This window comes from Pongo abelii, chromosome 10 (genome assembly GCF_028885655.2).
Source record: "Pongo abelii isolate AG06213 chromosome 10, NHGRI_mPonAbe1-v2.0_pri, whole genome shotgun sequence".
In the NCBI taxonomy this organism is placed as follows: domain Eukaryota; kingdom Metazoa; phylum Chordata; class Mammalia; order Primates; family Hominidae; genus Pongo; species Pongo abelii.
In genome coordinates, this window is record NC_071995.2 from 94,446,369 (window position 1) to 94,472,950 (window position 26,582).

A 26,582-nucleotide genomic window follows, 5' to 3' on the forward strand; every position below is an offset into this window, starting at 1 on the left:
TTACGTTACACACACACACACACACACACACACAAATACCTACAAATATTTGTAACCAAAGAGGTGTAAGAACTCTACAATGAGAATTACAAAACACTGCTGAAAGAATTCATAGATGACACAAACAAATTGAAAAACATTCCAGGCTCATGGATTGGAACAATCAATGTCATTAAAAATGTCCACACTTACCAAAGCAATTTACAGATTCAATGCTATTCCTATCAAACTACCAATGTCACTTTTCACAGAATTAGAAGAAAACTATTCTAAAATTCAGGCTGGGCATGGTAGCTCATGCCTGTAATCCCAAAACTCGGAAAGGCCAAGGTGGGAGGATTGCTTGAGGCCAGGAGTTCAAGACCAGACTGAGCAACACAGCAAGAAACCCATCTTTACAAAAAAATTAAAAAATTGGCTGAGCATGGTTGTGCATGCCTATAGTCCTAGCCTCTCACAGGACTAAGCCAGGAGTATTGCTTGAGTTTAGAAGTTCAAGGTTACAGTGAGCTATGATCATGCCACTGCACTTCAGCCTGGGGGACAGAGTAAGACACTGTCTCTAAATGAATAAATAATTCATAAAAATAAAATAAAAATTACATGAAGCCAAAATAGAGCCCAAGTAGCCAAAGCAATCCTAAGCAAAAAGAACGAAGTTGGACTCATCATATTACCTGATTTCAAACTATACTACAAGGCTACAGTAACAAAAATAGCATGGTACTGGTACAAAAATAGACAGACCAATGGAACAAAATAGAAAACCGAGAAATAAAGCTGCACACCTACAACCAACTGCTTGTCAACAAAGTTGACAAAAATAAACAATGGGGAGAGGATCCTCTTTTCAATAAATGGTGCAGGGAAAACTGGCTAGCCATATGCAGAAGAATGAAACTAGATCCCTTCCTCTTACCATATACAAAAATTAACTCAAGAGGGATTCAAGACTTAAATGTAAGACCTCCAACTATAAAAAGAAATCCCAAAAGAAAATCTGGGACATACTCTTCTGGACATTGGCCTAGGAAAAGTTCTCAAAACCAAATGCAACAAAAATAAAAATTGGCAATTCACACCTAATTTAACTAAAGAGCTTCTGCGCAGCAAAAGAAACTATCAACAGACTAAACAGACAACCTATAGCATAGGAGAAAATATTTGCAAGCTATGTATATTTGCAACCTTTGTCGAAGACAAAGTCCTAATATCCAGAATCTATAAGAAACTTAAACAAATTAACAAGAAAAAAAGCACATTAAAAAGTAGGCAAAAGAAGACATACAAGTGACATCCGATAAACTGGAAAGAATGCCCAACATTGCCAATCATCAGAGAAATGCAGATCAAAATCACAATGAGATGCCATCTCACACCAGTCAGAATGGCTATTATTAAAAAGTCAAAAAATAACAGATGACTAGGTTGCAGAGAAAAATGGAATGCTTATACACTGTTGATGGGAATACACTGTTAATTCAGCCCCATGTGGAAAGCAGTTTGGAGGTTTTTCAAAGAACTAAAAATAGAACTATCATCCAACCCAGCAATCCCATTACTGGGTACCTACCCCCAAAAAATAAAATGTTCTATCGAAAAGACACAAGCACTTGTATGTTCATCACAGCAATGTTAACCATAGCAAATACAGAGACTCAACCTAGGTGCCCATCAACAGTGGACTGGCTAAAGAAAATGTGGTGCATGTATACCATGGAATACTATGCAGCCATAAAAAGAATAAAATAATGTCCTTTGCAGCAACATGGATAGAGCTGGAAGTCATTCTCCTAAGTGAATTAACACAGAAACAGAAAAGCAAATACTGCATGTTGTCACTTGTAAGTGGGAGCTAAACATTGAGAACACATGGACATAAAGATGGGAATAATAGACACTGAGGCCTCCTAAAGCAAGGAGGGAGGGAGGTGAGCAAGGTTGAAAAACTTCCTATTGGGTACCATGTTCACTATTTTGGTGATGCAATCAATAGAAGCCCAAAGCTCAGCATCATTCAACATACCCTCGTAACAAACCTGCACATGTATCCCCTGAATCTAAAATTTAAGAATTGAAATATTCATCCCTACGTGGAAGCTAAAAAAGTTGACCTCATAGAAGTAGAGAGTAGAATAGTGGTCACTAGAAGCAGGGAAGGATGGGGGTGGGGGGATAGGAAGAGGTTGATTAACAGACACACAAGTACAGCTAGACAGCAGGAATAAGTTCGAGTGTGCTGTAGCTCTGTAAGGTGACTACAGTTAGCAATAGTTTGTTACATATTTTCAAATAGCTAGAAGAATGGATTTTGAATGTTCCCATCACAAATAAATGATAAATGTTTGAGGTGATGAATATGCTCATTACTCCGATTTGATTATGGCACATTGTATACATGTATTGAAACATCACACCGTACCCCATCAATATGTATGATTATTATGGGGTCAATTAAAAATAGTAATAAAAGCAGGGCCAGCAGCAGCGGCTCATGACTGTAATCCCAACACTTTGGGAGGCTGAGTTAGGTGGATCGCTTCAGCGCAGGAGTTTGAGACCAACCTGGACAACATGGTGAAGCCTTGTCTCTACAAAAATATACAAAAATTAGCCAGGCGTGGTCGTGTGTGCCTGTAGTCCCAGCTACTTGGGAGGGGAGGCTGAGGTGGGAGGATCGCTTGAGCCAGGAGGTCGAGGCTGTAGTGAGTCATGATCACACCACTGCATTCCAGCCTGGGTGACAAAGTGAGACCCTGTCTCAAAAGTTAACAATAAAAGCAAAAAAAAAAAAAAATGCAAATAGAAATAGAAAGGAAACAATATTTCCAAGTAACCTGTGAGCCTGTGCTGCCTAGGAGGCCCACAGTCCTGGGTCACTTTTGACCTTCACCTCTTACTAGCTGTGGGAATATGAGCAAATTACCCTCTCTCCATGCCTCAGCTTCCTCATTTGTGAAATGAGGATATTGCCTGTGGCAGATTATGTTATTGTTCCCAAATATTTGCTGCCCCTCTCTGTGAGAGGATTCTCTTTCCCCACTAAGTTGATGTCAAGCTTGCCTATTGACAGATTCAGCCCAGGGAATGGGATCAGATGGGATTTATGTTGCCTCCAGGAAGAAGCTTCAAGAACCACTACCTCTTTCTCTCCTTTCTCCCTTTGCTATAACTCCAGCAACATCCTAGACAGGAACTGTTCTCTCAGCGGAAGACCCAGTGAAAAGCACCCACACTGGAAAGTGAAGGATAATTAAACCTCTGTTATTGGAAGCTGCAGAAATTTAGAAGTGGTTTATTACCAAAGCATAAGTAAGCCCGGGTAGATACACTACTTTACTTTGTAATGGTGTTGTGAGAGGAAAATGATGCAATATATTACAAAAACACATAGTAACTTCTTAATAATTGTTACTGGCTATTATTTAAACAATACAATTGGGATGAGTAATTACTTAATTTCTCAAGGTTAATAATGGCAACAATGATTATTATAATCATTAATAAATGTTAATTGGGAGGTAACAAAAAGCAAGCTTTGGAGTCAGACAGGCCTTGGCTTGAATTCTGCACCCACTGAGAGACTTCGAATAAGTGACAGACTCTGTGAGCCACTTTCATCAGATGCAAAGAGAAGGCAAAAATATTTCACAATGTTTTGTTCAGGATTAAATAAAATACATACGAAATTAGTCAGCATTTATCACACAGCTGTCTTTTTAATAGATTTTAAAACTTTAGACTGGGAGTGGTGGCCCATGCCTGTAATCCCAGCTCTTTGGGAGACCGAGGCAGGTGGATTACTTGAGGGCAGGAGTTCGAGACCACCCTGGCCAACATGGCAAAACCTCGTCTCTACTAAAAATACAAAAAATTAGCCAGGTATAGTGGCATGCACTTGTAGTCCCAGCTACTCGGAGGCTGGGAAACAAGAATTGCTTAAACCTTGGAGACAGATTTTGCAGTAAGCCAAGACTGCGCCACTGCACTCCAGCCTAGGTGACAGAGCAAGACTCTGTCTCAAAAACAAAACAAAACAAAACAAAAATACTTTATATTATGGGAATCACTGACATTCATAAAAGTAAAGAGCCTTATAATGTTCCCCTGTGTACCTGTCACCTACTTCAACATTATCAACATTTTACCAATCTTGTCTCATTTATTGCCACCCTCCTTAGTGTCTCCATCACTGGAGTATTTCAAAGCAAATTCAAGCCTTTGTATCATTTCAACCATAAATACTTTAATATGTAACTCTAGCAGATAAAAATTTTTAAATCATAACCATAAAACCAGCATCACCCCTAACAAAATGAACTATTTCTTAGTGTCATTTTACACACAGTCTGCATTCAAATCTTCCCAGTTGTCTTAAAAATACCTTTTTGGAATTTTAAAAATTAAAATCTAAATATTTTATGGTAAGGATCCTAAGTCTCTTTTAAATCTATAATAGCCACCCCCACGCCTCACACCCTATACCCTACACACACTTTTTTTCCCCAAGCCATTCATTTGTTCAAGAAACGAGGTCAATTTCTCTGTAGAATTTCCCATATAATGGATGTGACATATTGTATCCTCATGGTGCTATCTAACATGGTCTTCAATCCTCATATTTATTTGATTAGATTCAGGTTCAATTTACTCAAACATTTTTAATAGAAGAAAATAATGGAAGTGCTCACTGTAGCTTTCATTTGATCACTTCTGATGGGTCAGCCAAATTGAAAATAAACTTCAATATCCAAAAAAATCCTGTGCTGTCAACTTACTAAATCTTAGAGCCATATTCCCCATTTCAGCCTACTTTGACATGGTACTCTCTGGCTGAGTTGATAGAATTTTATTGTTCAACTCTAAGTAGACTCGTTATAGTGAGTTTCCCATTTTGGCTATTCTAGCTATCAGGCAGATCTTTGAAACAAGAGGCCATGAATAATAAAGCCCTACCCAAAGCACTAACATTCCTAGACCTGAGGGCACCTCCACCACTTTCTGGGGATGTAAAGACCAGTTTGAGAGATCTGAGGACGTAGAATACTGCAACAGAGAGTCCTGCAACTATCCCAGGTGTTGCGCTTTGAGAGCAAAACCAGAGTCAGATTGCTAGCTGTGCGAAGATGGAAATGGCACTTCTCTCATGTAGGCGAACTGATCTGTCTCTGACACTTAGTTGTACATGTGATTTCTTTGATGGGCACCGAGCAGTTTGCCACTTACTGCATACACAAAAAATTAAAGTCACCTAAACTCCCAGTGTGTGGTTGCTTGCTCATTTTGCTTTCATGTACGTTTGTTTTCAATCAGGATTCAGGCAGGGGGTGCAAGGTTGAGGAGTAAGGGTTTCACTCAAATCAGCTCCTGATTGGAAATACAGTCTGAGGGTGACTTCTATATTTTAAGTTAAAATGTCCAAATTGCTTATCTGTGCAATTGACAGAAACTGACAACCTGGTTTCCATTGCTGACAGAGCCCAAATTGCCTTGGATAATGCCAAACAATTTTACTGTTTTCTTTTGAAGAGTTGACCCTACGCCATTTACTTTGTTTTTCCTTTGTACCCAAAATTCATCCAAGACACCTACTTTTAAGAGACCGGGAATTTCTCTGTTAAATAGCAATGCTGTCGAATGGGGTCATCTGCAAAGCCATACTTCTGACTTATTTAAGAACTGCTGGAGTGTCCTGGGTTTTTTAAACCAGCCACTTGGTGTAGAACTCTTTCTAAAACATATCACATGTAATTGTAAATGCTCTTGATGACCTAAGGTTTACCACTCTATGGAGGCAAACTATGAGGCATATGATTGAATGTAGATATCCCCTAGAACTTGTGGCACTGTCCCTGGCATCACCTTGCTGCCTATCATTTGCTGCTTTTACCTACAATTATATATGCACTTGGAAGCTCTTCTGAATAAGTTAACATGGCTTCCTTTTCCTGCATTCATTATTGAATCCAAAGCCCTTCCCTAAGTGGTTTGTTTGTTCTCTGAAAAATTTTTTTATAGTTTGAGAAAGTGCATGGGCTTTGGGGTCCAGAGAAAATTTTTTTTAAGTTATCACAGCATGATGTACGCCCTTCTCTCCCTTCCTTCTTGCCTGCCTGCCTTCCTTCCTTTCTTCCTTCCTTCCTTCCTTCCTTCTTTCCCTTCTTATTTTAAACTTTTCAATTTAAAAATTTGGAAAACATTCATTTTGGGGGAAGATTTTAGACTCCATCATCCTAGCATTAATTACTTTATTTTCATTAACTTCAAAGTACTTTCTATCTCATCTGTAGGCACTACTTGGTTTGAGACGTAGGATATACCCATGACATTTTTGATAATCAGATTGCCTTCTTTTGTTGAGTAGTAATTATCATCTTATAGTATTTTAATATGTTGCTTCCAAAGGTCACTAAAACCAGATTAGGTATTTGCAACATCAGGTAAGCTCATTTAATTTTATTAGCTTCCTTATTTTGGATGCATGAATTCTATGGCTTGGATATCAAGGCTTTTTTATCTTTAGAAACTTTCTAAGTTTGACATCTAGAACTGAGTATGAATGGCCAGAGCTATTACCTTTACATTTTATCCACTTTTGCAAACTTTAATACTATATTCTTTTGGCAGTAACTGTCCTCCTGGGAGGACAGTTATGAAAATGAGTAACAGTAATTTTGGAAAAGTATGTTTTCTTATTTAACATAGAATTTCTCCTAACTCTCAATCCCCATTTACTAAGACTCCCTTACCATTATAAGAGAGCATATTGTCTGTTTTAATCACCCTCCAACAAAGCTCCCAAACCTGACATTAATAGTAAATATTCAAAACGATGTTCTTAAAGAGTAATTTAGACTCACCTTCTATTAATCTAGGAATCGGAGCAGGACCTGGCCCAAACTTTTCAAATGACCTACCACTCCTTTTAGGGTAGAAAGCTAGTTGGCTCAGGTATGAATGACTCTTCATTCTGGATGAAAAAGTAGTTTTCTGGTAGACTTTCATGTTATGGTTCATAAATTTTTCCTACCCAAGTGGTAAAGTTGAAAAGAATTTTTAATATACCAAAGTATGTTATCTTAAAATTAGTGATCATATATAAAAATAACATTTGCAACAAAAATCTTAACATTAAAAAAGCAACCCCAGGTTCTTCTCTTTGAAGGAATGTGTGTTGTTTTAATTTCCTTCTCATATGAAGCTGAGATCATTTAACTTTTATTAAATATGTACATCACAAATACAAGACTGGAAAATGTCCTCTCAGCTTCATTTTCACAATTTAGTCTTGCTCAAAATGCAGTTAAAATTTGGAAATTCCGGGCTGGGTGCAGTGGCTCATGTCTGTAATCCCGGCGCTTTGGGAGTCCAAGGCAGGCAGATTACCTGAGGTGAGGAGTTCAAGAGTTCTTTCCCAGCCTGACCAAGATGGAGAAACCCTTCTCTACTAAAAATACAAAAATTAGCCGGGTGTGGTGGTAGTCACAGCTACTCAGGAGGCTGAGGCACGAGTATCACTTGAACCCAGGGATAAAGGTGGCAGTGAGCCGAGATCACACCACTGCACACCAGCCTAGGTAACAGAGCAAGACTGTCAAAAAAAAAAAAAAGGAAATTCTAAGGGTTGGTTCTGTGGAATTAAAAACTTGAGAGGAAAGGGATCTCCCCAGTAGATATTTAAAAATTAGGCTTGTGATTTCATTCATCTTCTCTCAATTTAATTTTAAGTATGTTCCACAAAACCATACAATACATGCTGAGGAACCATCACATACAGATGAATCTGTTGTTGAGCATTTCTAGATAATTTCCTTATCTTAATTAGGGTAGACAAAGTCCTGTAATCAACTTTTACCTCTGGAAAGAAAGAAAGTAAGTAAATCTACTGAAATGTGAACCAGGCGATGTAGGTGTGATGACCACACCAGTGGTGAGATTAACTCTGCAAGGCACAGTGGGAAAATTAGCCTTATCATTGATCTAGCTTCATACCACATAATTTGAAAACAACACCCTCTCCTACACTTTCATCCCTTCTTCCTTCCCCAGCACATACATATACATTGTCTTATCCATATCTGATTCTTGAAGACCCACCTCCTTTTATCTCCTCACCACTAACAGCCTTTTTTCTATCTTCTCATCAACAAAGATGAACACCCCTTTCTCTATATTTCCTTGGCACACCTCTGCTACTGTATTTCCTCCACTCTGAGATGCCACTTATTTTAAGATGTGCTATTATTTTACGCATGGCCAGTGATGTATGACATCCCATCTATGTAAGCTAGATACCAATTTCAGAAATGTAAAAAATGTGGAGATGCGTGTGTTGGAATCAATGAAGGACAGTGTACCATACTTGTCCTACTGGACTGCAGTGGTGTATCTCTCTTCCTCCATTAGGTGGCGATCTTCGTGCTGCCTACTGTCAGCTGGATGTTTCTCTGTCGTTTGTGTTCACACTGTCTCCCCATCATGGTGTGGGGCACACACCGTCTGTGTCTAGCTGACTCCATGTCTTAGCCCAGCAAAGTTCATAAGAGCAATAGATAAGTGGATATGATTCTAACATTAATTGGGGTTGTGATTTTAATTAAAATTTACCATTTCCTTTGCTGCCATTTCATTTTCTTTGAAAAGAAAGAGATCTCTGAAAAAGATCTTATAAGGCCTCTCCTCTTTGGTTGAGCCATCTTTTACTTTACCTGTTAAAAAAGAAAGAATGAATGAATGAATTCTGTCATCCTTCCTCTGCTGACCAGAATAGTAAGTCTCCCACCAGCTAGGGTAGAATGAATGGGATGCAGAGGTCTCTGAGAAGGTAGTGTTAAAAGAAAAACTTTGGCCGAATTAAATTTAAAGGAGTTAAATTGAGTAATGAACGATTTGTGGATCAGGCAGCCCCCAGAATCACAGCAGAGTCAGAGACTCCAGGGATGCCTCATGGTTAGAACAAATTTATAGACAAAAAAGGGAAGTGAAGTACAGAAATCTCAGGTGAGGTACAGAAACAGCTGGATTGGTTACAGCTCGGCATTTGCCTTATTTGAACACAGTTTGAGCACTCAGCAGTGTATGAGTGGTTGAAGTACCGCTGCTGGGATTAGGCCAAGATTCAGCTATTGTTACAGGGCATACTTCTACGTTAGGGTTTTAATTTTGTCTATCTATTAAGTTAGGTTGCAGTTTGTTCACAAGCACTCAAATATAGAAGTAGAGAGTCCTTCTCAGGCCATATTTAGTTTGCTTTAACAGTAGAATGCAGACAGCCTTGCCTCCACATCTCCTAGGTAGGAGCCACAGCTCCTCTGTCTGTTTCCCACAGCACTGACATAGCTCTTACTGCTTCATGAGGAATGAGTTGACAAAATAAGGAGGTCTTTACCAAAATAGTAGGATAAAATTTTGAGATATTATTATGTTTCTTCTCACCATTATACATATACCACCATTACCCTTACAACACCATTTCAACAGCAACAGATACAGCCACTACCCTTAGGGAGAGCCTCTGCCCAGATTAGAGAGTCTTAAAAAAGAAAGTCAAAGATAATAAAAAGTGCTGGAGAGCACGTGGAGAAATTGGACCCAAATTCACTCCTAGAAGGAATGTTTAAGTGGGGCAGTCACTTTGGAAAACAATCTGGTAGTTCCTTAAAAAGTTGAACATAGAATTGCCACATGACCTAGAAATTCTACTGCTAGGATACACCAAAGAGAAATGAAAGCATAGGGGCTCACAAAAACTTGTACGTGAATATTTAGAGCAGTGTTATTTTTAATAGCCAAAAAATAGAGACAACCTAGATATCCGATATGGTTTGGCTGTGTCCCCACCCAAATCTCATCTTCAATTGTAGCTCCTATAATTCCCATGGGTCATGGGAGGGACTCAATGGGAAGTAATTGAATCGTGTTGAGGGGTTCTTTCTTGTGCTATTCTCGTGATAGTGATTAAGTCTCATGAGATCTGATGATTTTATAAAGGGGAGTTCCCCTGCACACACTCTCTTGCCTGCCACCAAATAAGATGTGACTTTCCTCCTCTTTCACTTTCCACCATAATTATGAGGCCTCCCCAACCATGTGGAACTGCGAATCCATTAAATCTCTTTCATTTATAAATTAGCCAGCCTGGGTATGTCTTTATTAGCGGCATGAGAACAGATTAATACAATATCCATCAACTGACGAATGATAAACAAAATGCAGTATATCCATACAAGGAACTCTCATTTGCCCAGAGAAAGGAATGAAGTACAATATATGCTACAACATGGATGAACATTGGAAACATGTCAAGTAAAAGAAGCCAGTAACAAAGGACCACACATTATATGATTCCATTAGAATAGGCATATTCATGGAGATAGAAAGTAGATGAGTGGTTGCTTGGGGCTGGAGGGTGGATGAGGCCTAGGGGTTGATGGCTGAGGGGTGCAGGTTTCTTTTTGAATTAGTGAAAATGTTCTAAAATTGGCTGTAGTGATGGTTGCACATATGTGTGCATATAGTAAAAACCATGGACTTGTACACTTAATAAAAAATGAAGGCTGGCCATTAAAAAAGCAAAAGAGGGCCGGGCGTGGTGGTCACGCCTGTAATCCCAGCACTTTGGGAGGCCAAGGTGGGTGGATAACCTGAGGTCGGGAGTTCGAGACCAGCGTGACCAACATGGAGAAACCCCATCTCTACTAAAAATACAAAATTAGCTGGGTGTGGTGGCACATGCCTGTAATCCCAGCTACTTGGGAGGCTGAGTCAGGAGAATCACTTGAACCTGGGAGGCGGAGGTTGCGGTGAGCCGAGATCACGCCATTGCACTCCAACCTGGGCAACAAGAGCGAAACTCCATCTCAAAAAAAAAAAAAAAAGAAAGAAAAAGAAAAGTCACTTGAATTTCTGCATGGACTTCCTGTTTTTATTTATAATATTTGATATGACAAAAAAAATCTTTCTCTCTCTCTTTATTTCTTTATTTCTTACTTTCTAACTCTTGGGATGTGGCAGGATGGAAATGTAGGCTTTCAAAACCAATAGTCAAGGTCAAGTGTAATTGTCTATTTTCACACTGCTATAAAGACTTCTCTGAGACTCGGTAGTTTACAAAGGAAAGAGGTTTAATTGACTCACAGTTCTGCATAGGTGGGAAGACCTCGGGAAACTTACAATCATGGTAGAAGGCTAAGGGGAAGCAAGCACCTTCTTCACAAGGCGGCAGGAGAGAGAAGCATGAAGGAGGAACTTCCAAACATGTATAAAACCATCAGATCTTGTGAGATCTCACTCACTATCACAAGAGCATGGGGGAAAATGCCCCCATGATCCAATCACCTCCCTCCCTCAACACATGGGGATTATGGGTCCCTCCTTTGACCTGTGGGGTTTATAATTTGAGATGAGATTTGGGTAGGGACACAGAGCCAAACCATATGACCAAGAATACTGGGAGTGTGGAGTTGACACTTAAATCAGAGCTAGGAAGAGGATTCCTGAGGACACATTCCCCAACCCTTACCCCACATCCCATGTCCACCTCAACCTTACAAAAAGACTCCACATCCTCCCAGCAAGCGGAGGGCCTGTGAAGAAACTCAATGATTCTTGCCCCAAATCACTAGAATCACTTTGGCTCCACCCACCTCCAGAGATTCTGACTTAATTGGTCAAGGAAACATCAGCACTGGAATATTTTGAGAGTCCCCCAGGTGGCTGCAATGTACATCCAGGGCTAAGAGCTAGTGGACCAAAGTTTAAGGAATTAATGGACTGGAGCTTAAAGTCTACCTGAGAAGCAGCCATTTGCCCAAGGATTCAGTGTAGAAAGTGGGAGTGGCTGGGATTATAGAAACTCCAGACACATTTTTCTGTAAGTCATGGGTTAGAGAGAAAGAAAATTGCAGAGTAGAAGTCTTGGGTTCAACACGGAGTACTCTGATCATCTCCTATTCACCCTGATGATGATGGAGTGAATCCCCCATCCTAAATACTATGAGATGGCTGAACACATGATACCCAACACTGGACAGATGAGAGTGAAAGCAGTTTATAAGTCATATATACTCATATCCTGGGGGAGGAGAACGCTGCCTGCAATGCAGTGCCACATGGGAACTGCACTCAGGAGCACAGTGAATCATCAGTGGTGGGAGGCAACTTTGTAGTAACGAAAGGCTGAGGTGTCCCCTGGTCCCCACAGGAGGATATGATTGACTTGTTTGAATAATTTCATGGCTGACAGTGCAGTGAAACCCATTAGGTTGAAGACCAGGTGGAATGCAGCTGGTCCAATTGATAGAGGAACTAGCCAGGCAGGGAGACTTTCCTGCTAGGTGGAGGTCATATTTGGCAAAAGCAAGAGGATTTATGGTTAGGCTTTTGGGGCCCTGTGAGGCTGAAATATGTCAAGGCAGCACATAAAATTTTAGGCCTTAAAAACATGAAGTAGAAAGAGCTGAGGGTGGGTCCAGGCAGCTAGACTCTGGGACAACAGAAGTATGGACGAGCAAAGCCAACAGGCTGGAGACCAGGAGGGAGCAACAGAGATTGAGGACCCAAAAGGACCTGGGGCTGGGTGCCTGTGATGGTTAATTGTGTGTGTCAACTTGACTGGACCATGGGTGCCCAGATTAAACATTATTTCTGGTTGTGTCTGTGAGGGTATTTCCAGGTGAGATTAGCATTTGAATTGGTGGGCTCAGTAAAGTAGACTGCCCTCATCCATGTGGGTGAGTCTCATCCAATCTCTTGAGGGTCTGAGTAGAAAAGGCTGAGGAATTATGAGATAACCCCTTCTTTTCTGCCTCACTGCTTGAACTGGGACATCTCATCCATCTTCTCCTATGCTAAGACTGGAACTCACACCATCAGTTCCCCTGCTTCTTAGGCTTTCTGAGTCTGACTGAATTACATCACCAGTTCTCCTGGGTCTCCAGCTTATAGATGGCAAATCATGGGACTTCTCAGCCTCCATAATTATATGAGCCAATTACTCATAGTAAATCTCCTTCTTATTGGTTCTGTTTTTCTGAAGAGCTCTGCCTAATACAGTGGTGTTTCCAGAGTCCATGGACCTATGCCTTATATACCATCACTCCCAGGCCAGGGCTGAGCCCCAGACATCCCAATATGGAGCCACTGTTGTCCTCCAGGGGATGAGTTATTGGTGGGCTGGACACCTCTTCCCCAATCAGCCTTCTCTTCTCCCAAGAGAAACTCTACAAACTTAGATTCTGCCTTATCCCAAGTGTCTTAAAATCTTTAATGCCTGAGTTAAAATCTCTACTGACCAAGTTTAAGTGTCTTGGAATTGACAAGATGATATTTTTGTCTCTCCAAGTTCAAAGCTGAGTTTATTTCAGTTTACAGAGAAATAGAAGAAAACTAAATTTCTGAACACCAAGTATATTAGTTTCCTCTTGTTTCCATAATAAGATAGCTCAAAATTGGTAGTTTAAAATAACAGAAATGTATTCTCTCCATTCTGGAGGTCAGATATCTGAAATCAAGGTGATGGCAGAGCCATGTTCTCTTGGTGAAGCCTCTAGGGGAGAATCCTTCCACAGCGCTAGCTTCTGATGGCTCTAGACATTCATTGGCTGGATAACTCCAACCTCTGCCTCCAACTTCACATGGCCTTCTCCTTTTCTTTCTTTTATAAGGACACTTATCATTGAATTTAGGGCCCACCTTAAATTCAGGGTGGTCTCATCTTGAGATCCTTATCTTAATTACATTTGCAAAGATCCTTTTCCCAAATAAGGCCACATTCCCAGGTTCCAGAGGTTAGAATAGGAAGGCCAACCATTTGTGGAGGGCCGCTATTCAACCCGCTACACCAAATTTCCTATATTATAAACTCACCACATGAACTAGCCCCTAGGCAACCCTTCTCCCTGTATTTCTTTCCTAGTCACACAGGACTAGGGCTGTTGTGGCAGATTACCACAAACAGGGTGGCTTAAAACAACAGAAATGTAGTCTCTCGTAGTTCTGGAGGCCACAAGTTCAAAATCAAGGTGTTAGCAGCGTTGGTTCCTTCTGGAGGCTCTGAGGGGGAATCTATTCCATGACTTTCACCTAGCTTCTGGTAGTGAAATTCCTGGGATTCCTTAGATTGCAGATCCATCACTCCAATCTCTTCCTCCGTTCTTCACATGACCTTCCCCTCTGTGTGTCTGTATCTCAAATCTTCTTTTCTGTTCTCTTATAACGACACTAGTAATTGGATTTAGCACTTGTCCTAAATCCAAGAAGATCTCATCCTGAGATCCTTACTTTAATTACTTTTGCAAAGATCCCCCTTTCCAAACAAGGTCACATTTTCAGGCTCTTGGTGGAAATATCTTTTGGGGTCTGCATTCAACCCCTTACAGCACTCCATACCTGCAATGTACATCAAATTCCACCATTAATCATAGTCTTCTACCTCAACACAGAGTCTCATTCTACCAGCTCTTTAGCAAACTGGACGCTAGGCTCAACCTCTCTCCAATACTCCATTTTAGCAATAAGGGGTCTGCTTAGTTCTACAAATCAAATTCTAGTAGCTGAATCCTGGCTACTCTAAACTCTAAACTCTAGATCTCTTCCTTTTGTTACTATTATATTCTTCTCTAAGTTGCCTTGCAAATCTCTGCCATTACTAATTAACAACCTTGGGAGAAGGCTTTCTCTTTTCTGCCTCACTGTATTAGTATCCTATTGCTGCTGTAACAAATTACTACAAACCTAGTGGTTTAAAACAAGGCAAATTTATTTTCTTACACTTCTGGAGGCCAGAAGTCTGAAATGAGTCCTTTGAGCATAAAATCAGGATGTTGATAGGGCTGTGTTCCTTCTGGAGGCTCCAGGTGAGAATCAGTTTCCTTTCTTTTTCCAGCTGTTAGAGGCCACCTGCATTCCTTGGTTTGTGGTCTCTTCCTCCATCTTCAAAGTGCATCACTTAGCCTCTACTTCCATTGTCACATCACCTTCTCTGTCTTTGATACTCCTTTTATAAGGACTCTTGGATTATATCAGGCCCATTGGCTAATCCAGGATAACCTTCCCATATCAAGGTAATTAACTTAATCATATTTGCAAAGTCCCTTTTGCCATGTAAGGTAATGTATTCACAGGTTCCAGGGATTAGAATGTGGACACATTTAGGGGGCCATTATTCTGTCTCACACAGTCTCACTCCTTTCTTAGCCTTGCTCCTTACTGACACTCTATTTGTCTTGTCCTAATTCTTCTATTTATTCATTAATTCATTCATCTACTCATTCATTCATTCAACAAATACCGATGAAACCTCAGCTATGTGCCAGGTACTGTTTTAGGCACTGATGTTACACTGGTGAACAAAACAAAGATGGCTGCTCTTGAAGATCTTATACTGAGGTGAAGTGGCAGGTTTGGAAATAGAAAATATAAACATTAATATAATAAAGTAACTTTTATAATATGTTTTAAAGTAATAAAGTTCTGTGGGAAAAATAAAGCAGAATATAGGAGGGCTGGGGTGAGCAATTTTAAGTAGAGTGATCAGAATGGGTCTCATTGATCAAGTGGTATTTAAAGGAGTTGAGAGAACCAGTCAAGTGGATATCTGAGGAAGAGAGGTACTGGCTGTGGCAACAGCCAATGCAAAGGTCCTGAGGCAGGATCATCTCTTGTGTGTGTTCAAGAAAGGCTAATGTAGCTGGAGTGAAATAAATGGGGTCGGGGGACTGTAGTAGCAAGGATAATTACTTAGTATCTTGTAGGCAGTCTTGAAAACTTTGGCAATGACCCTCAGTAAACTAGAGAAGCATTGGAGGGCTTTGAACAGAGAAGGAATATGGTCTGACCTACTTAATACATTGTAGTTGGATAAGAAGAGACTTGGAGTGGGGGAGTCAAGGGTTGAGATCAGACTAGTTCAGGTAAGAGGTAATGGGCTCACACCAGCATGGTAGGAGTAAAATGGTGAAAAGTGGTTGGGTTCTGAGTACGTTCTGAAGGGAGACCCAACAGAATTCCCTAATAGATTGCATATGGGGTGTTTTCCCTCAAGCACTCATTTTTCCCTCCTTCTTTCCCTCCTTTCTTCCTTCCATTTGTTTCTTCATTTTTTGGTGTTGTTTCTGGACTTGACTTTGTTTTTTTAAAATCATATTTGGAGTACATACCAATATTAAATATCTTTTTAGAAGTCATGGCTTTTACTGTCTCCAATCTTACTGATGTATTCATATTTGAACCCCGAGCAGCTAGGTTAGTATATAAAAGGCACTAAAATTGAATCGAATTAACTGCATAACATAATCTTAAAGTACATTAAAGTAGATCTAAATTAATAGAGAGATGAGTCATGTTTGTGGATAGAGAGACATAATTTCATAAAAATGCCAATTCTCCACAAATGATCAATGGATTCAAAGTAATATAAGTACATAGTCCCACAGGAGTTTCTCTAAATAAACTTGATAAATAAATTCTAAAATTAGTAAGGAAAACCAAGAGACGAGAATAGTGAGAACCCTTCCTGAGAGGAACAGGATGGGGAGATTGCTCTGCTGTGTATCGTTACGGAGCTACAGTAAAGGGAAGGACAAATTCACTAATGGACTAGAATGGAAATCTCAGGAACATATCCACATATGGGGAAAGGAGAGACTGTTCAAAAAATGAGTTGGGGAAAATGGTTATTCTCATGGAATAAAAGAGGAAATTGGATCTTTACCTCACACTCCATACAAAAATTAACTACAGATGAAATAAGGATAAAATTGTCCCCCAAAAACCTTTAAAACAAACAGTAGAACATGTAGGTTTTATCATTTAGGCCTTTGCTAGGGAAAGATTTCTTAAAAACATAAAAAGTAGTAACTATACAAGAAAATATTGATAAATTCAGCTATATTAAGATTAAAGACTTTGTTCATCAAAAGACGCCATAAGCAAAGTGAAAGATAAATTAAAACTGGGAGAAAATATTTGTACTCCATACAGATGACATAATTGGGATATACTGTATCTACAAAACTACAAATCAATATAAAGAGCACTAATGACCTAAAAAAAAAATAGAAAAAAGACTGTATTAAATAGGCATTTAACAGAAGAAGAAACATTTATGGTCAATAAACACATGAAGAGTTGTTCAACTTCATTAGTTATGAGGGAAATGCAAATAAAGACCATAATTTCACCCATTTGATTGGCAAAGCATTAAAAAACTTGATAATACCAAGTGTTTGGAGAGGATATAATTCCACAGGATCTCTAACACATTTCTTGTAGAGTTGTGATTGGCACAACTACTTTGGAAAACACTTTGACATTATTATCTGAAGTTGAATATCCAGCCAACATCAGACTTAGCAATTCTATTCCTAGGTATTTATGCAAGAGAAACTTTCTTGTATACCAGGAGATGTGAACAAGAATGTTTATTAGCAGCACCATTTAATAGCAATATGCTGAAAACAACCCAAATACCCAAAGAAGTGTCAACTGTAAACTATGGTACATTTGCATTTTGTGATATTATACAGCAGTGAAAATGAATGATCTAAACCATACAACAGTATGAATGAATCTTAAAATATAATGTTGGCTGGGCATGGTGGCTCACTCTTGTAATCCCAATAGTTTGGGACACTGAAGTGGATCGCTTGAGCCCAGGAATTCAAGACCAGCCTGGGCAACATGGCAAGACCTTGTCTATAAAAACAATTGTTTTTTAAAAAATTAAAATAAATATATATGTATGTATATGTATAATGTTAACTGAAAAAGTTCTAAAATATGATAGTCAACAAGATATCCTTTTTTAAAAGTTAAAACTAAAATGAAAAATATGCTCTTTAAGACTGCATATATACAGTATAAAACTATACATACAAATAAAAAAGTAAAGAAATGGTCTAAACAGACTTCAACATGGTGCCTGGCTTAGGTGATGAAAGCCAAGGGATAGAGTATGTAGCTATTGTCAGGATGTAATTTCTTGTGAAGATCCTCGTCTGTGGGTTCTGATGTGTTCAAAGGTTCATATTATGTTATTAATATACAATTGTATTAATCTTAAAAGAAGGCTATAGGTCTTAGGGAACTGGTACCAAATATGTCAAACCAAATATGTCAAAACTTGCTTGTCGTGTTGTGAGTAATAAAGTCCTTTGTCTCTGACCCAAGAGTTTTGTATCTCTTGTCAACATCCAGGAAACTGTAGCAAGCTAACTTATTAGTTTGCAAGTAGAGGAAAATCTTAGCCCTGTCACAGTTCTTGACAAAGTAATATAAATCCTTTAATTAAAAAAGGCATCATCCAATCCATACTATTCTAATATTCTGCATCTTGTTTTTTCAGTTAGCAATATAGCTAGGAGTTCCTTTTATATCGGCAAATACATATTTAAGACATCAAAAAAAAAAACTAAATAACTAGGCTGGGTGTGGTGGCTCACACCTGTAGTCCAAGCACTTTGGGAGACCGAGGCAGGCAGATCACCTGAGGTCAGGAGTTGGAGACTAGCCTGGCCAGCATGGGGAAAACCCGTCTCTACTGAAAATACAAAAATTAGCCGGGCATGGTGGGCACCTGTAATGCCACCTACTCGGGAGGCTGAGGCATGAGAATTGCTTGAACCCCCAGGAGGCGGAGGTTGCAGTCAGCCGAGATGGTGCCACTGCACTCCAGCTTGGGTGACAGAGAAGCTGTCTGTCTAGTATCCCATTATCCCATTCCCTGGATGTATTATAGTTTATATAACCAACCCTTTCCAATGGATATTATGATTGATTCCAGTCTTTTGCTATGGTAAACAATGCTGCAATAAATATTCCTGTACACACATCTTTAATCACTTGTGCATACATATCTGTAGAATAAATTCCAAACATGGCTCCTTTTAAATGCTTTTTAAAAAAAATGGTAGTGGAGCAGATACTACTAGTGAACCCCCAATATCCATTCTTCCTTCTTCTATAGGAATAGAACCCTAAATGAACACTCAGAGTAGAGGCTATGTTTCTCAGCCTCCCTTGGAGGCAGGTCAGCGGAAGTGGTGAAGGCAACTTCAGGGCATGTCCCCCCTTCCCCTTTTCTCCTGGCTGGCAGGAATATGGATGTAATCACTGGTGCGGAAGCAGCCCTCTTGGACCAAGAACATAGCCCAGGAACAAGCCTGAAGGAGTTGGGCCCCTGATGTGAACCTCCATATGGAATGCTTGTATCTAGACTTTACCTGAGAGAGCAAACGTCTATCATGTTTAAGCCACAGTTGTTTTATATTTTCTGTCTCTTGCAGCCAAACTTTTACATTGTAAATACAAATAGTGCCAAATGTTCCTTTAAAGAGAATGCCTATAGAGCGCCTGAGTGCCTGTTACCTATTACAAACTCTTAGTGTTATTGAAATGTTAAATTTTTGTCAGATTTGTGAGAGAAAATTGTAATTCCTTATATACCAATAAATCCTAATTCCTTGTATGCTCATAAATAAGCAGAAGGAGGCTGGGCATGATGGCTCACGCCTGTAATCCCAGGTCTTTGGGAGGCCGAGGTGGGTGGATCACCTGAGGTCAGGAGTTTGAGACCAGCCTGGCCAACATGGTGAAACCCTGTCTCTACTAAAAACACAAAATTAGCTGGGCATGGTGGTGCATGCCTCTAATCCCAGCTACTTGGGAGGCTGAGGCAGGAGAATCACTTGAACCCAGGAGGCAGAGTTTCCAGTGAACCAAGATCGCGCCAATGCACTCCAGCCTGGGCAACAAGAGCGAAATACTGTCTCAAAAAAATTAATTAATTAAATAAAATAAAATAAATAAAAATAAAAAATAGGCAGAAGGATAAGAAGAGAAAGGGTGGTAAAGGAAAGAAGAGGGCAGATTTTCATAAAGTTTAGTTAGGTGTATCCTTGACTATGACAAATAATTCAGTTAATTGTTTTCTGTCATGAGAGACTGGGGCAATCTGGCTAAATATGACAATTTAGTGCACCCTCTGATTTGAAGATTTTTTTTTTGAATTAAAAAGTAGAACAGAATCTTCTCTGCAGGTAGTTTATAAACTCATTACATTTTATATTTATTGTGTAACATTCTCCTTTTCTTATGCTCACAATCTGCTATGGAGCCTAACACTGCTAGGCCCAAACAAGAATATATTGATTGATTTCTTTTTACCTCCAGAATTCAGTGTTGGCAATAAATTTGAGGACATTTTGTCGCCTGGTCCTGTTGAAAGAAAAAAATTACGTTTTTTAAAAATTCTATGAACATCGTATAAAAGGGCTAAATTCAACTGCCAATGACTCCTTAACAGTCCTTATGGCTTTTAAAAGCAGTGAGCACACACATACTCTTTGACCCAGCAATTTCAATTCTAGTATCTTACGTCAAGAAAATAATCAGACAAGCAGCCAAAAAAGCATGTGCAATAATGTTTGTTCAATGTCATTTCATAAGTACAGAGTTGACCAAATAACTATAGTATATCCATAAAATAAATTACCAGTTGGCCCTTAAAATGATGCTGTAGTCACTATTTACCTCTGTCCATGGTATTGGTTAAAAAACAAAACATTTCAAAAGAGTAGGGATAGTGTGGATTAAAAAATGCATGCAAAAAAATCTGAGAGGTGTTTGAAATACTGTTCATCAAACATGAATCTTGATTATATGTGATTTGGTGCAGTCTCTCATTTTTACCAGGTTTGGGATTAGGGTTAGGTGATTGAGGCACTCAACCTTAGCTGCAAAAGCTTAAGGATTGCCAAAATAAACAAACAAAACAAAAAAATCAACTTTCAGTTATTATGATAAATTAAATGATAATGCAATATATTTTTATAAAATTCCAAATAAATGCAGGAAATTCTATAATGAACAAAATATCAAAATTGTAAATACAGACAGTATCTGACCTTCTACTTGTGTGACCCTGAGAGACAGTGCCTCACTCTACTCACCCAAATCCTGGCCCACAGAACTTGTCTCTATTTAAAATTCTGTTATTTCATTTATCATGAATTTTTTACATTAATTTATATATTTAAAATAGTGAATTAAAATATTGTTTATTTTGATTACTGAGTTTTTGCTGTCCCCTTAAATTTTGTGCATTAAGCTAGAGCTTCACTGGTCTTTACCCTAATCCTTGTTCTGATTTCTATACTTTTAGTGTCATTCAAATTTCTCAATGAGCTGGTGTAACTCTTACATTGAGAAAAATAATAAAGATATATTCATTTTGGGGATAAAGGACACCCAGGAGTTTATGTCAAAAAATGTGCCCACAACAGAAACAATGGACAACACATTCTATTTTGGGCTGCCCATTTAAATATGTGCCTCAGGAATCTCAAAGAGCCATATATAAGAGCTAAATATCCTGGAAGCAGAGCTGCTGCTCTGTGTGATTAAGAACACAGACTTTGGACAAGCCTGATTTTTGAATCTTGGTTTGGTATTTACTTATGTGTGAGCAAGTTCATGTATCATTCAAAAAACATTTATTGAGTACCTACTATGTGTCAGGCACTGTTCTACGTGTGGGGGACAGGGCAATTTTAAAAAGGACAAAAAAGAAGAACAAAAACCATTGTCTTCATGGAGCCTACATCTTAATTACTCAGCATCTCTGAGCCTCTGCTTCCTGTTTCATGAAGTGGACACACCTCTTAAGGCTTTCTTGAGGATTCAGTGGGCAATGGATTTAACCAAGTGGGGTGCCTAGCTTACAGACCAGCTTAGTAAGTGGGAACTATTATGTGCTAATATTTACTAATTAGCATCTGATTTTAGTTCCCAGTGGTTATAAAAACAAATATTTTAAAAATTATGTTAAAGCTTATAAAAGAGAAAAAAATGAATAAAAACCTATAACATTTACATTATACCTTTTCAAATGACCAAAGATTTTTTCACAGGCATTACATTCATTCTCACAGGTAGAAAAGAAGGATCGGTGAAAAATTGGTGATAACCTGTGGTTGATGAGTATTTGGAATTTGGATGGCTAATACTAAAAATTTGTAGATTTTCTCAATTTTACACTCTGTACTCATCTCCACTCTTAAGATTCTGATCACCTCTTTCTTGTCACATTTTCACTCCTTTGATCCTTCTGTCTATCTAAATTCACTCTCCTTCCCACTCTCATTCCCTTTATCCTTAAAGTCTTTTTGCAATGAGCATCTTTATCCATGGGTTCAAGGACTTTTTCACTCACAGAAAAACTGGAAGTTCTGTTCCCCTAAAACAATTGCTAAGAGCAGATATCTGCTTTTATTCCGTCTCTTATATAGTTCATATAACACGTAAATGCAATCAGCTGTCTCTAGATGTTGTTATACTTCTATACTTCCATATGCATGAATTCCTGTATTGATGAATGAAAGGTTGGTGAACAAAAGGGAGGGAGAGGAACAGAACCAGTTATTCTTAGGAAGGGATTATAAAGTCCCCTTTCCAATCAGAAAAATTGTTAAAGTCAGCGGATGTCTTTGTTGTGCGAAATAAAAATAGCATGATGGCTAAACAAACGCTCTGTACCAAAAGAGAGGGAAAATGTTATTGGATTGCATAGCAAATGCCTGAAAGTTCACATCTTAAATACATGTTCAAATCCAACTTTCAATCGATGAAAAAGATGAAAAGCTCAGAAATATCAGGAATGTAAAATGGTGGTGTATAACTGCCAGCCATCCTTTTTAGAGGTGGCATAAGCTAAATGATTAAGAGCATAGACTCTCTCTATGTCCCTTAATCCTCACACTTCAATTTCCCGATCTTTCAGGACGAATGATGCAAATAGTGTCTACCTTGTGGGATTGTTAAGTAAGTTACCATGTCCAGCCTTTGGATGGCCTCAGTTGCATAGTATGTGCTATGGGAGTGTAAGCACATGGAGAGGTATACTCTGAGGGAGGAATGTGCCTGGTGTGTTTCAGGAACAGTAAGGACGCCAGTGGGCGTGAACAAAGGGGAGAGTGAACAAAGCACAGTGAACAAAGGGGAGCGCACCAGATGAAGCCAGAGAGACAACCAGTCCAAGATCACGAGGGCCCTGGAGGTCATTTTCTCAATGAAATGGAACCATTCTATGAATCACTCTGATGCTGAGTTGAAAAGAGACTGTAGAAAGGGAAAAGGGTCCCACAGGGAGATCTACTAGGAGACTACAGCCACTGGGAGGCAAGAGATAATGCTATCCCTTCCTTGGGATAGCAGTGTAAGTGGTGAGAGGTGGTCCGATTCTAGATGTGTTTTGACAGTAGAGCCTACAGGATTGACTGATGATTTGGATGTGGAGTATGAGATAAAGAACTGATTGCAGAAAGGATGGAGTTGCCATAAATGGAGACAGAGAAAGCAGTGGGGGAAGGGGCACTTGGGAAGATCAGAGGCTCATTTTGGAACATGTGAAATTTGAGATATGTATTAGATATCTAAAGGGACATGGGTGTAATGTATACTGTTCTTTCAAGTGCACACCATGCTGGTTGATTTAATTAATTGTTGTGTTCCTTTAATAGCTGTACAATTATATGTGGTCTCTGAGTCAGGTCCCTTGACAAGTGTCATTGCAAGGGTAGTAGGAATGGCACTATGGAAAGACCCCTGGCCTTTGGGGGCAGGTCGGTTTAACTCCTGCCTCTGATTCTTATCCACTCTTTCTCTTGGGTCTAGAGAATTATGCTTAATGCACTGTAGAATCTTCTATCAAGTATGAATAATAACACCTTCCTTACAGGCTTGCTGCAATTTTCAAACACAGATAATATATGCAAAGTGCCTGCTCATAGTAGGCTTGTGAAGAAGTGATCCCTTATACTTTTTTCAAACTAGATATTGTCCAGATCCTTCTTCTTTCTGACCCACTCTTGTCAACTGCCGCCATTTGAAATGGGAGCATAACTGGCAACTACTTTTTGTAAGAAACTCCCAATCAAAGTTCTTGAAACCTGGCCATTGGAGAGGAGTCTACCAGCAATATCAGTGCAAATCTGGGGGACCTGAATCAGCTTCATGTAGATTCTTAACATTCTGAGCTCCAGGGGAAGTGGGGAAAGAGGAGTGGGATTTGATAAGGCCCAGGCCTAAGGTTCTAGATCAACTCTAAATAAAATGAATAATAACACTGTCTACCAGATATTATTCGAAGCAGTTTATTTGTTTTTTGCAACAACCCCCTCTAAAACCCAATGAAAACGAATTTCCAGATGATCTCAATGTGAGATAAAAAGCCATGTTTATCTTCACATGCATATGAGGATTTAGACTGGTTCTCTCAGACCCAATGCCCTTCCATTTTTTTCCCCACCTCCTTTCCACCTACCTTGGACAAATACTAGGAAAAGGGGCTGTGAACTGTGTCCCTGGATGGTGTGGGGAGATCACAGTTAGCAATTTTTTGTTTACCTAAAAGCCAGGAGCCACTGGGTCCTTGGCCTGCTTAGATGCACGCTGCCTCTTCTGACTGGGTCAGAGCACAGCACAATGATGAGGAAATTACTTTCACCTTGACCTTTAAGGCACTGCTGGCGTCAGGCTATTTGGTATGGACTCTTCTGTTGACATTTCTGACTGCCCCTTTTGCAAAGTGAAAAAAATAAAAAACCAAAAACAAAAACTGGAGGTCAAGAGGAAGGAAGGATGGGTTAAGGAGTCAGCATACACAAGTCAGATAATGTGAAAAGTGCTTTATAAGAGCTGCTATCGGGATGTTGGTTATTACCAAAGAAAAATGTGTCATCCTTATCCATCTATAACTACTGAACAGTAACTAAGGAAAGAAATTCACTCATCCTTTCTGCTTTTGCAAACCTCCTGTTTGCAGGAGCTTATAAGGTAATGTTTCTGTCTGGACTGTGAATCAGATGCACAGTTCACCCACAAACATAAATACCTATGAAAAAGAAATAGAATTTCTTTTAGACTCACCCAGAACTTGCAAGCTTTAAGTACATGGTCTGTGAAGTCAGGAGAGGAACTATACTATTGGCTGAAATCTAATCCTTAACTTAATTGGCCAGCAAGACAAATAGCAGGATTAAAACAAACTAATAATAGTAATAATATCTATTACTTGTTTAGAGCTGGGCACTGGGCTAAGTGATTTACGTTTTATTTTATTTAAAACTCAGACAAGCCCATAAAGTAGAAACAGCTCTCCCTATGATGAGGATGAGAAAACTGAGGCTTAGAGAAATTACTGTAAATAAATTCCCCAAGGTCAAACAGCTCGTAGGAAACAGAACTCAGACTAAGACACGTTTATTGAACCCTTTCTATTTTTCTTTAATTTTAACCCATCATTTATACCTACAATTGCATAGTTCTGCAAATATGCCTAAAATTGCAAAATGTAACCGATTAAAGTCTTCAGCAGAAATTTTATAATATAAAATTTTAATATTTCTCTGTGAATTAGTGACTTTATGTGTTTCTATTCCCCACTATTTCTACTTCTCTTTTTAAAGACATGGAAATATATATATGTATAAACTTTCTAAAAGCTATGCACACACACACAAACAACCTGTTTGTGATTGTGTATATGAGCTGTGAATAATCTTCTGATGCCCCCTCCCCCCCACCCCCGCCCTTAGGGTCTCTTTCACTCACATTGTCTATATATTTTCCAATTTTTATGTTTCCTTTCTCTTTCCTAACTGATCTCTCTTTTATAGGCCATAATATGAAGCTAAATTATGTTCTTATTTATCGTGGTCATCTAAAGGAGTTTTTGCTTTGTGTTCTAGGTTTTTTTAATGAGACTAAATTAACTTTTATATTTTGTGGGTTTGCAGGCTTAGTCTGCTTTTATAGTATATTATTTGTGTCCACATCTATCATTTTTATTGTAAAGTCTTTACTGGGCAGGGAAAGCGCCTTTCCTGTCTTTGTATGTTCCACAAGACTTAACACAGAGCTTGTAATAAACATGAATAAACGAAATCAAGTAATTAAGGACTCAAAAGCCTGTGCCTGGCAGTGTTTCCATAGCAATTGGTAGCAGGAAGCGACGAGGCTGAGAATCACAGACCATCTTCCATAAACTTGATTCTGTCTCCAATTTTGGTCGCAAGTTGCTTGTAGACCCCACCAGACACAGCTGAGGGGCGGGAGGGGGCATGCGGAGGGGCGGACACTGAGCTGAAACCTATTTTACCTCAACGAGTTTGGATCCAGGAACCTTTCCAACCTATCGTTCGGGAAAGCGTTGTGGGAAAAGTGGGCGGAGGTGCCAATCGATCCTCCAGTCTCGGCTCTATCCTCCCCCAGCCCGGTTCCCCGTCATCTCAGCGACCGTCAGGTAGCTGATCCCGGAACGCAGCTGGTCAACGGATAAGTGCGCGGCACCCGCCACCCGCGCGGACCCAGGAGCACCTCCCCTACCGCATCCCCCTCCTCCCCACCCCCAGGTTCCCTCGGCTCGCGGCCCTCCGCGTCCCAGGCTCCCGCCCCAGAACCTGTGAGCAGATGTTTCCTCCACGCAGTACCCTCCCGGGGCTCTGCCTCCAGGCTCGCGTCCCAGCACCTTAGGCAGAGGTTTCCCCCACTCTGTCCTCTCCCGGGGCTCTACCTCCAAGCTCCCG

The 26,582-nt window shown here is 39.6% G+C and overlaps 1 protein-coding gene across 4 annotated transcripts in view; it reads right to left on the reverse strand.

Annotated features, from left to right (window-relative positions):
• CCDC38 (coiled-coil domain containing 38) overlaps positions 1-26,393 on the reverse strand; it is a 66,225-nt gene extending 39,832 nt beyond the window's left edge. Inside the window, exons 1-5 of one of the 4 annotated variants that reach the window (XM_054527520.1) lie at positions 26,156-26,393; positions 24,403-24,573; positions 20,164-20,214; positions 8,608-8,708; positions 6,861-7,026 (exon numbers count right to left, since the gene is read on the reverse strand). In XM_054527520.1, coding sequence (XP_054383495.1) covers positions 6,861-7,026; positions 8,608-8,708; positions 20,164-20,200 — 304 coding nt within the window. In that variant the 5' untranslated portion in view covers positions 20,201-20,214; positions 24,403-24,573; positions 26,156-26,393. The remainder of the gene's footprint in view (positions 1-6,860; positions 7,027-8,607; positions 8,709-20,163; positions 20,215-24,402; positions 24,574-26,155) is intronic. The other 3 variants (XM_002823608.4, XM_054527521.1, XM_054527522.1) reach the window with 3 other exon arrangements.
• Positions 26,394-26,582: the final 189 nt, after the last annotated feature.